We start from the raw sequence: 12,074 nt of genomic DNA, 5'->3' as shown, positions 1-12,074 counted from the left end.
CTCAAGGGGAATTTCGTACACCACCCCCGTGGCGCATTTTCCGTAGGACGCGCAATGTTTCTTGCCACAGCTTTGCGGACATAAAATATACCTAAAATTGCGTTTGCTAACTACTCATAGATACCAAAGAATGCTGGTGTAACTTTAGGGTGGGGTCTAATTTTTATAGAACAAAGTTGGCAGTTTGAAGCATTGACAGCAAACAGGGATGCTTACCGTTGCGCTTGACTCCTCAGGTGTTGTTCTAGTACCCCTGTCACACGGGCAAACTAAAGTGCACTTTGAGCAAATGCACTTCAACGTGCTGAGTGTTATTTTGCCGGCGCGCTGCTACACACGAGAAAGAAAAGTGTTCTTTCAAATTGGTGGCGATTGTGATAGGGAGTCAGAATGCAAAGCACTTATTTGCTTTGCCAACTAAAAAAATGCGTCCACAAGAACAGTTTTCTTACCTTTCAAAAAAAAATTATTTGAAACGCGGGGTTTTACGTGCCAAAAGCACGGTCTGATTATGAGGTACACCGTAGTGGGACATCCCGGGTTAATTTTGGCCGCCTGGGGTTCTTGAACGTGCACCTAAATCTATGTACACGGGTGTTTTTGCATGCCGCCCTCATCAATATGCGGCCGCCGTGCCGGAATTTCATCCCGCGACCTTGTACTTAGCAGCGCAACACCAAAGCCACTAAGAAACCACGGCGGGTAGTTTATCTTTAGAAACAGCATTTACAAACAATGAAAGGCCGCGACGGTGGCCGGACCAGTACCACTCCAAGTGACGTGTTCCGCCAAACGACTGCACGGCCATTACCTGGCGTTGCCGTAAACAGCCTACAGCGAGCGTAGGGTTTTTTTTTTTTTTTCAGTGTGGTACATTTTATTACCAGTAACGTTAGCAGTTCCCTAAAAAAATATGAGAAATTACTCCTGTCTCTGCTTTCAATATTACTTTACCCCCTTTTTTTTAGTCATTGATAACGAGGCTATCGAAGTGTGGACCAATGGTACAGTGTTAGAAATACGAAAAATGTTACATCAACTATCAAATGAACCGAGAGCAGATTTCTAGGAACATAACTATTTAATCGATATTACCATCGGTACAGACCGCAAAGCATGTAGCGTATGCTCTATATTCTATCAGGAATTTATCGAATGAGCCAGCAAGCTCCAAGCTTTGTCGACCCCCCCCCCCCCTCAAACAAAAATAACGATGACACTTGTGAACATTCGGGGAAGTAACATATTTATACACGCTATACAAACACAGGGTTATTGTTTCAAAGACTTCTTCAAATGTACATCTGCCGTGTCGCATTGAGTGTATGTTTTGTATTGTTGTACGAATTGTCCGTCGCGTCCTCTAAGTAGGTTGGCTTCGATTGTTACGTCAATCATTCCGTTTCCGAGAAAATAATCTGTGGCAACAATGCCGGAGCACGTCTGTTGCTTGTGTCTGAAAAATTCCGTCACGTCATGGTTTATCCACTCCGCCGCTCGGCGAGTACCGACGATAAGGTCCGGGAAGGACGGCGTGAGCTCAGCCATTATAGCAATAGGGTTACAACTTCCATGTACGCAAGCTTTTCCGTCTAAGTATTTCATGAGTTTTTTGGGGCATTGCGCATTGGCCCACCGGTGCAGTATGGCTGGTGCCAAGTAGTTCTCATAACGCCCTCTAAAGTATTTCGAATGGTAAAATGCTATGACGTGGCCCTGCACCATCGTTCCATTTTGGGATTCAGCGAAGATCTCGTTCAACTTTTTCAAATAATCGAACCGCTTTCGAATCACGCCACTCAGTTCTGTCACAATTAGTTTCTGAAGCTCCGCATGTCGTGCCGGCACGTTGTCGTATCCTTCGTCAAAACCCGTCGTGAATCTGTGAAAGTCGAGAATCACCAGCTCACCGGTCTCTTTCACAAACTCGCGGACCTCCCTGAGTACCTGCTTTACGGTTGGCCATCCTCGCACTCTATCATGGGTAATATAAAACTGGCCACTGGAATACTGCACCCTCAGATCCAGGGAACGAATTCCATAGGCCAGCTGCTGCTTTATCGTCTGGTCCTGAGTGTACACGTGCTTTTCGTGTGGAAGCGTGACGCCTTGGTTGTACATCCCGGCATCGTGCGTTCCGGGAATGAGCATGTCCATTAAACTCAGCGACGAGAGTACGGAGTAGTTTTCACGCATCCAGCGGGGCTTCGGTGTGAAGCACGACGAATGCAGTACTTCGACGCATTTGGGAGCTGGTCCCTTTGACGACGAAATGCGCTTAGGAAAACAGCTTAAAAGCTGAGTAAGGTGGAGAATGGTCGTGTTGAATTCTCCCTTTTCCAAGTTCCACCTTGCTTTCTGCTTAACAAATTCCAACCCTTTCCCATTTTTGTCAGCATTTTCGTTTCGCACTATGAGTGCCCAGTAGCCGAGGCACTGTCCTCTCATCAGTGTGCCGACGTCGAAGTTTGGTGCTAAAACACTAGTTTCGTATCTACCGGAAGAAGTTTTGATAGTCCACAAGCTGAGAATGTCAGACAGAGCTCTTGGGGGATTATATCTTGAGAGAACGGCAAATGTTTGGCCTATGTAATCCTCTTGTATGCCAAACCAGTTCAGCTCGAAGTAGCCGTGCTTCTCAAGCCCGCTGAACGATGACACTGTCAAGTACGTTCCAGATTTTCGCATTTCTGGAAGGAAATAAAAAGGCCGGTGCTTTAGTCCAAAAAGCATTTTCATTTTTTTATCAGAAACTATCTGTATTGCGCAGCACTACCGCGATAATAGTTTTCTGATCCGATAGCTACTAAATACTTGTAACGTGTCGATTTTCACATATATGCGCCTACAACTTTCTGAGGATAGTTCCATAGCTACACAAACGTTTTGCTGCCTAAATAAATTAGCAGAAGCAACAGGCTTCGAGGGCTCATAAATGTTACTGCCTATCTCCATGCTGTGAACTTAAAGTTATGGGGGGAAAAAAACATCAATTTCTACGGTAACCCAGAATAACGGCAAAATTATAAGACGATGTATACCAATCTATTATGTGCCTCAAGGCTGCAGAAGCATCGACTATGAATCTGGGGATGGAAAACGACTCTAAAATATCGGGGGGGGGGGGGGGGGGGGGGAATGGCTGGCCTGCTGCAGGCATCCAACCACGGATGCAGTAGTACGAACTCCGCCTTCTTCAGTCTCTCCTAAATAAACCTTGAAGCACTATTGATAATTTTGTACATACTGAGTCGTTAGGGTAAGTCCTTGTGATCATTAAGTAGAGCACTTAAGTGCTCCGCATAAAACACGAAATTTATTTTTAGGTTTTTAAAATTTGCATCGCTACCAATGGCATCGGCGCAGCTGCACTGTTTTCAGCCGCCCCCTCCCGATTCAATTGACGGCAGTAGGGCGACCTATCCAATTGGCTACCCAGGTCGCATCCCCGATCATTTTTTCAACATTATGGTGAACAAATGTTGTTCGTAATAGTTGGAATGTTGGTTAATTTCTTTCTATAAAAAAGTAATAGAAAGATGCACACCGGCAATTTCTCACTACACTCAAGTACTTCCTGCGAATAGCAGGTGTCGTCTACTTGTGTTACAACGTTCTCCATGTGGACGCAAGCTGCACAGTCAGTGCTCGTCTCGAGCTTTCTTTTCGCGAGCACCATGGATCACCATTGTTATGTTGTGGGCTGCAAATCTAGCGATCGTCAACACATCAAGCCGCGACATTGTGTCTCTCTGCAAATAACAAGCGAATTGTATGGCTGTAGCGCATCGGGATGTCGGCATCTGATTGGCACCAGCATCTACGCGTTTGTGGACCTGACTTCCCGCCAAAGGATTACTACCACAACAGAGAGCTTTAGCGTGCCTGGTATTCGGATAAACGCCAGCGCAAGCGGACTGGCCCTGCGCGTTTTACCGGATGAGTGGAGGCGCAAACGTGAACCTCCTGCACGGTGCAGTTACCTGGTGACACAGAGCTCAACTAGACAACCACATAGGTAACCTTGCAGTAACTAAATGTATTCTACTTTGCGGCTCGTGTAAATTTTCGGCAGGAGTGTTATCGTAAACGCACTACCTTTTAATATGTTCAAAACGTCTTACACTTGGTCACAGATATAGTAGATCTGCGCTTCGCCGGTTAAGCTCTTCGCCGCCAGGCTGCTGCACCATACAGGCCGCTCAGGCCACTCATGTTTATTCTATGCCCCTTCATCACAGCAGTATCAGCATGTAGGAGCTTTACTTTAGGCCTCCGCCCCTCCATCAAAAGGCCCAGCTCGTTTGCGGTAACCGGAATGCCTATCACACTCGGCCCTGAAACCGAACGCCCCCAACGCACGCTGGTTGAATAGCTCTCGCGGGTGTTCGACGGCTAGGCGGCTAGCGGAGAGGTTGGAAAGGCATCGCGTGATGGCTCCAAGACAACCGCAAATAAACAGCACGACGTCACATCATGGCGCAGAACCAGTGAAGGCGACGCTTTTAGTCCCGATAACTCGGCGAACGAATTGAGGAGAAAAAGCATGGCTAAGAAGGAGGGTAACTTGCAATCATCTGTAACTCTCTTGGTATATGAGGCGCTTACTGAAGTTCACTGTAGCTGTACTCTACGCGTCTACAACATTTGTTCAAACCGTTTCAGGGACCCTTTAAGCAAAATGTGATCGCAATGCTCCATTTGCAAGGCTTTGGTGCCGGTGAAGAGTTAATGCTTCACTGAGCGTTATTTTACCCCTGAAAAAGCGCACATTAGAAAACCTCAGGATGCTTTATCACAATGTGTGATTACAGTGACATGAGTCAGCTTCTACTGTTGACATGGACATGAGTCTTTGTCATGGGTTTTTTTGGGTGGACTATACAGCCTTGTGGAGCAGTTAAAAAAACGTATCCAGGCTGCGGAACAGTTTTCTGGTCCCGTATAGCCAGAACAATGGCTGGGTTAGATATTAGCTACCACACCTATGCCGCTTTCTCACTGCGTCATTGCAGCAACGCATGAAACGTGTGTGGACCTGAGGTCACATTCAAGTGCAATGTAGCAGTATTTGCACAAGTCATCGGCAATTGCGCACATATGTGAGAGGACTGCATAAGTGGCTTTGTTCCAAGCGCCGTAAGGTAATTTTTTCTCTGTATGGAGTATTCATGTGAAAGCTGCTACTGAGCGCCAATGTCAATGAAATACAGCAATGGTAGTTCAGCAAATGTGGACACCACCGTCACCACAAAGGTAGTACCTATGCTTCAGTAAAGTGTTGAGCAAGGCTGACGACACAAATTACGCGGAGGAACATGACTGTAACAAGCACTGATAGCCACAGGATACCTTTTCCATCTATGAATTATGGGTTTCACTTTGTTTTCTTTTTTTTTCTTAAGTATATCAAGTTAAATAGGTGGCAAGCAACATTTGCCAAGACCACAGCTTGACATTCACAACTTACGAACGTGTACCGCAGGGCGTCTCCAATCATACATTTCGGCCCACGCCATGCCTTGTGACATCCTATATCTAAATCGAAAACTACAGTTTAAACTGCCCAAAGCATAATTTGCGCTGTTTAATGCGCAACTCATCCACAAATGGAAGCATAGATCTGCTTGTTAAAGCTTTATGTGAGGCATCCAGGTAAATCAGACTGATGCCCCAAGCGCAACGATGTAGACAATAGAAGCTGCACATTTAAATTAGTAGCCCGCAACTTCATTTAGTAGTTTGGGAGGACATATATCTCTAGGCAAGCTTCCACACATGCCTTAACAGTCTACTACAGCCAACAATTGTTAAGAATGTCTCTACGCTTACAGAATTATGCTTCAGCTGCACCTCCACAATGACTACACACCATACATATTCGACTAAGGGACGTATTCATTCAAGAGCCGCAACCCCAACTTGCCAGCCTGAAATTAAAAAAAGAAGAATCGTTCAAATAAAGAATTCGAAGACTGAAAAGAGCGTCGCAGCCTGTGCAAATGCCATTGGTTTCTGAGTGTGTGGCATGCGCAGTCTACTGAGATGGTTGCCGAAAGCTTTGACGTCACAGTCACATCTAACGCCACGGAGGGCACTGAGGACAACTCTACCCAAGAGTGTGTTACCGAACGTAATATGAGCAGTGGTGACAGCGACAGTAGTGAGTACTATACACGGGCGCAAGCTGCATGGAGTGCTTACGCGAATAAATATATGGTATATGAAACTAACAGCACTGCTGTTTTTGCCCAAGGAAATCGAGGGTGTGGCTCGCGGCCAAAATAATTACACCGCAAATGGCATAACCCCGTGTAAAGGCCACACCACTTCGAAACTGCGAAAAATAAAGGGCCGCTCTTAGACGTGTATATACCGTATGATAAGTGCATGTGCGCGCTTGCGAGACTTAAATGTTTTCCTTTTCAAATTTGTATACCTGGTGTATAATTCTGTACGTCAGCAAAAGTGTCCTTCAAAGCAAGTTTCTCACTTCCTTATTTCACATGTAGTCTGAAAGAATGATACCCGGTACGTCATATTAAGGCATACTTTGGTTTCTTGGAGAAACTTAAAAACAGCTCTTTGCTTACAAAAAAAAATCTCGTAAAAGAAAGCTTACGTTGACATCCTAAAATCATTTAGTAAAGCAATGAACGGGGATGGTTGGTGGACGTTCATGACTATATTGCGCTTAGTGTTACACTGACGACCATGAAGGACAGGACGCGGACGTACGTAGCGCAACGTCCGTCCGCGTCCTGTCCTTCACGTTCGTCAGTGTAACACTAAGCGCAATATAATCATGAATCCTAAAATCACTTATGATCATATTAAAATATTGATCTTGGAGCTTACCGGATATACGAGCTTTATTCTTCTCCTGTTTTTTTTTTTTTTCAAGAATCTTTCTGCATGTTAAACAGACAACCCGCATGGTAAAGCTGGTGCCTGCAAGCTGGTGCCTGCAAGCTCGCCATGCAAGTAACAAACTACAGTTTCCCGGGTTACGAGAATATGTGAAACACTAGAGAAACTTCCCATTATGCGATACATATGCGGTGTGTATATACAGCCACGCATGCACGCCATACACATACCGCATGTGACGCACAAAACGCCCACTGTAGTTCACACGTGATATGCGCGTGGTACATGTGGCCCAATTACGCGTAATGCCAAGTTATATAGAGCACCGGGAGTTCCGTCAGGAATTCGCTAACAGTATTTTAAGAAATAATATAAGCTTCTCCTCCCTCTAATCCGTGGCTTCTTCGACAAAATACACAGCGTGTTCTCTGTCTACCACTCCTCGAACGCACTTTATACAATAAGTGGCAAAGGAAAGAGCTCGGTATTATTGAGGAATGAAATGTTCGCCACAAGGGCCACAAAAATAAAGTAGCCATCACCTGGAAGCGTATGAGCATGGCTGGTTCCGGATATCGTAAAAACAAAGAACACTGCTGAAATCATGGTGACGACCAGTGCATAATCTTATGACCACCAAGTACATGCAACATTCAAGAAAGGCTATCGTCATTCTCTTAAGCGGCTGTGTCACTTGCATGCTTTTTCGTAACACAGTTCCATCATCACTCAAAGTTGAAGCCATTTCGTTAAACCAGGACAAAACACAATACCCGAATTCGCAATGCTCCCTCCCCCAGACAGCTCTTCTTTCTGCTTTCATCTACCTATTGTGGTAGAAGACGTGACAGCGCGTCGCTTTGTGAACAAGTCTTGCTTTTGGGCCATATAAAAAGCACGAATGACAGGGTCATCTCGTTTTGACAAGCCGATTGTTTTGTGCCCCGTAGCTTTGCGAGGCTACTGAAAGCTTATCACATTTTATGCAATCCTTTCTAGACAGATTAAAGAAACTTGCACGCCACGTTCGGCAAACCTTTGTGCGATATGATTCTCCTTCAACCTACAGCTTGTTTTTGTTTTTTTTTCAAGCAACGCAGAAGCAAGAAAGCTTTCGCGGAACTATGGTCTTGTGCCAAACACACACAAAAAAAAGGGGGAGGGAGAAGAATGCGTGGTAGGTGGGCTAAATAGTAAATCTTAGACATGCGGCGTGGTTGGTTTAGTCGTCCATGGCAGATATGCTTCCTGAGTAAGAATGATAGCTGACGCATCATCCCAGCCAAAATTTTCTGACAAGTTGTCTTTCTTCTATTGCGATGACTGTAAAAGAAAGCTTCAACGAACTTACAATGGTAATGGCTACATCACTTGAGTAAGAGCGAGAACGACAATGAGTAACGAATAAATTATCAAACTAATTCATAACGCTCAAAATGGCAAATACTCTTAAGACTGCTTACGTGTGGGAATGCGAAAGCGTTGGAGTCCCTTTGGTAAAATGTTTTCGACTGGTGTTTTTCACATGCATTGAAGTTTTTTCCGCTGATTCGCTGTGTTTGTCTGCATATATATTGGCTGCAGACAGGCTCATTTTATGCACTCATGACGGGGGCCGAGAGTCCAACGCAGTAGACACAGCACTGTTGAATACCGAAGAGCAAGTGAGGGGCGAGAGGCAGATCGCTCATTTTATGCACACAAGACACTGCGCCACGTCCTCCCCATTGGCTGTGCCGTCACGTGTTCAATGACGCATGGACTTGGCACACAGCATAATTATTTTCCGCCTACTTAAAAGCACGCAATTACATTATGTCATTGACAGAAATAGTATTGCTCACCTTAACACTACTAGGTTCTAGGTTCGCGATACTATGAACCAAGCAAACCACTGTTTTCTATGTTAAAAATCTTGCCTTTTGATTTCGCACGGGAATTACGATTAGCCACATGTATTAACAATGTTATAAGATACAACGAGCCATTCCCTATTTCGTTACTCTGCAAGCCATAACGCCGCACTAGGAACCAAACATTCGCAAACTTAACTATCCCGCCAATAAAAACCGCCTATATATGGCAAACGACTGCTACGGTACGCCGGAGCAAAGGTATGTAATGATATTCCGCATTACATAAAGAACTCGCAGAACTTGCTGAGAGGAATGAAAAAGTATTACTTCAAATTTATTCTCTCTCCTTCTTGAACTGATCCTTATGTTCTCTTTTTGTTAAACTTGTACAACTATTATTTCATCAGGTTTTTCCTATGTTTATCGCGAAGCGTTGCAATTTTCCTGTTTTCTCTTTGTTAACTTTTCCAAAAGACTAATAATAAATGTATACAATAAGTTTTCATTTTGCAAATCCATGTACTACTATTACTCATCATTCCTGTATTTATTGCAAAGTGTTGTCTTTTTTTGTATTCTTTGTTAATATATTTGAAACTCTTTACTAGCGCTACTTTATAACAGTTTCGTATAATTATATATTTGAACGGGCCCCGTACTAGCCATTGGCGTTGGATCCATATAGATTCTGCTATTTTTTATAATGAAATGTATGTGTGTGCGTAATAAAAAAAGAAAGAAAGGAAGAAAGAAAGAAAGAAAGAAAAGAAAGAAAGTTTTCTTAGCAAAATAATCTTTTACTTCCAAAATCACGCAGCAACTGTAGCAAGCTGTAGGTTTCGCGAGTGTGAAAATACGGAATAGTTTAAACGCTAATGTAAACTCATCAACTACGTTATCATCGTACCAGCGTTGACTGGGAGCTTATGGAAACTGCATCTGTTTTTCGGTGTCTTTTTTTATGTTGCTTATTATGTACATTCTTATATTATGATTTGCTGACATAAGCTTTATTGCTCTAACACTGTAGAAATTGTGTAATCCGTTCTTTGTTTGTTCCTAACCATAATTGACGCCTTTTCAGTCTTATGTTATTACGTAACTAAGAACAAGAGGTACCGTTGCAGTTTCTAATTGTGGAACTTCTCCTTCTGTGCAACAACTACTGCATATATGTACCACTAATGAAACAACAAACTTCAATCTGAATTTGAACCTTCAGTCAGCCAAAACCATGAAGCCGCCATGGCATCCGGGAAGCGTGCTCGTCTCGCACCGCGTCTCGCACCGGGCTCGATTCCAACCCAGACCGAAATATACCAAATTTTCTTTTCAAAGCAATTATTTACACTGTTTACAGAAACCTCCCTGAGAAATCTGACGTCAATCTGGGTAGTTCTGACGTGTCCTTATCTTTGCACCCTCGGCCATTTCTGGTAGCACCGATCGGTCCCGCCGACTACGCCGACGGATTTTAGCGTAATGGGGCATATAACGCTGTCGCATTGAAAGTTAAAGGAAGTCAAGGAGATCATATTCTGGTCCTAGAAATGCAGGAGCGTGGGACGAGCACTTACTCAGAAAGAGCTGAGAAAGCATACGAAGTCCCGATGTACTCTGAGATATAAAGCTGAACCGATCATAACGATACACAAGTGAGATAAAAAGCATATGTGGAGGGTCTCCCGGTTAACATGCCCCATGTTCTAAAAGAAACTATGTAGAGAAAGCCAATTGTGTGTTGGCATCACACGGTAGAAACGTCCGGTACTCTTTACATTCAAAATGACTTGCTCTTGAGTTTGTTGGTTGATACCAAACGAAGCCACTACAGCGCAATAGGACGAGACACATGGAGCACAACGCCGGACACGATGGTCCCTCGTGGTGTCCGGGGAAGCCGGTCTTCTATTCTATGTATGTTGTGTTATTTGAGCTGCTACAGCTTCCTTTCTGCATTGTTTTTAATTAGTTAGCTCTTAATGACTAATTAACTACATTTTTAATTATTACAGTTACAACATATCTGTCACTACTATGTTTTAGAAGACAATCGAAAATACCCAGTTCAATTGTGCGCAACACGCTATCTCCTGCATGCCTTTTTTTTTCGTGTTTAAAAGGAAGCAAACAAAATGCTTTAACAAAGGCGACCACGGGCTCCGCCTGCACGCCGCAGCAGTGCTGGTTTTAAGCATGCCGCAACAAAACTAAACAAGCATCCTGTCCGACCTGGCCGTTGCACCACTTTGACAGGGCTCATAATGCAAGAAAAGGGTAAGGCATGCAGAAACACTTTACCCTTCATTCATTAAGTACCCGACATTCATTCATTATCGCACAGGCTCAAGAAAGTTGCAAGTAGATATGGTGTTAATGTTGTTTTCACTGCTCCCAATAACCTAGGTAATATATGCGCTGCCGTGCAGAGGAAAGAGAAGCAGGTGAAAGGCAAAAAAAAGAACAGATATTTGTCCAGTGAAGCACATCAAGGATAACGATTTTACTGACTGTCGTATGGATGTGGTATATAAAGTTCCCTTTAGCTGTGGTCATTTCTACGTAACCCGCCGTGGTTGCTCAGTGGCTATGGTGCTGGGCTGCTAAGCACGAGGTCGCGGGATCGAATCCCGGCCACAGCGGCCGCATTTAGATGGGGGCGAAATGCGAAAAAACCCGTGTACTTAGATTTAGGTGCACGTTAAGGAACCCCAGGTGGTCAAAAATTTCTGGAGTCCTCCACTACGGCGTGCCTCATAATCAGAAAGTGGTTTTGGGGCGTGAAACCACATAATTTAATTAATTAATTTCTACGTAGAGCAAACGGGACGGTGCATCAGTCAGATGCTAATGGAACATGAAAGGTCGTTAACCGGTGGATCGCCTTCTAATCTTTGCTTACATTGCCAAGACTGCCAAGATTGTAATTGCGCACCTGAGTTAGATGAAGCGCGATATTTTACAGGCATAGGAATGAAGATACGCGTCTTATGGTCGAGGCATGGTATATCAATAATGGTGGAAGTGCGTGCGTGAGTCAGCCTTCGATTACCTTACATAAGGAAGTGATCAAATGCCTTGACAGTTACTTATCGCGTAAACCAGCACGTGTACCCGATTCACACGGGATGCTACCATTCCAGAGCATGCGCAGGTGAGTTTTGTGTCTTCTTTTTTCGCCTCAGTGCTTCCTTCAGTTGATATTCGACGTTCGTGTCGTCCACTTCTCTTCTCGTGTGTCCGTGTCTACATGCCTTACCCTTTTTTTGCTTTATGAATCCTTACCAACTAGCTCAGCTTTCTGTCATTTTAAGCTTTGACAGGGCGTTTGACTTTTATTGATAAATT

General features: G+C 44.1%; 1 protein-coding gene across 1 annotated transcript; it reads right to left on the bottom strand.

The window, feature by feature from the left end:
* Nucleotides 1–1,229: 1,229 nt before the first annotated feature.
* On the bottom strand, nt 1,230–7,536 carry LOC126530995 (uncharacterized). Its single transcript, XM_050178351.3, has 2 exons — nt 7,413–7,536; nt 1,230–2,690 (listed from the first exon to the last, which is right to left on the bottom strand). The coding sequence occupies exons 1-2, from the start codon at nt 7,474–7,476 to the stop codon at nt 1,273–1,275; spliced, it is 1,482 nt and encodes a 493-aa protein (XP_050034308.2). The 5' UTR covers nt 7,477–7,536; the 3' UTR covers nt 1,230–1,272.
* Between the last annotated feature and the right edge of the window lie 4,538 nt (nt 7,537–12,074).

The sequence above is a fragment of the Dermacentor andersoni genome, chromosome 5, assembly GCF_023375885.2.
Source record: "Dermacentor andersoni chromosome 5, qqDerAnde1_hic_scaffold, whole genome shotgun sequence".
NCBI classification, from domain to species: domain Eukaryota; kingdom Metazoa; phylum Arthropoda; class Arachnida; order Ixodida; family Ixodidae; genus Dermacentor; species Dermacentor andersoni.
The sequence above is the reverse complement of the archived record's forward strand: the minus strand, read 5'-3'. Positions and strand labels throughout refer to the sequence as shown.

Coding starts and splice junctions, on each gene's coding strand:
- LOC126530995 (XM_050178351.3), bottom strand. CDS start 7,476: ATGATTTCAGCAGTGTTCTTTGTTTTTACGATATCCGGAACCAGCCAT. Junction 2,691..7,412: donor CCATGCTCATACGCTTCCAG/GTGATGGCTACT, acceptor ATTTCCTTCCAG/AAATGCGAAAATCTGGAACG.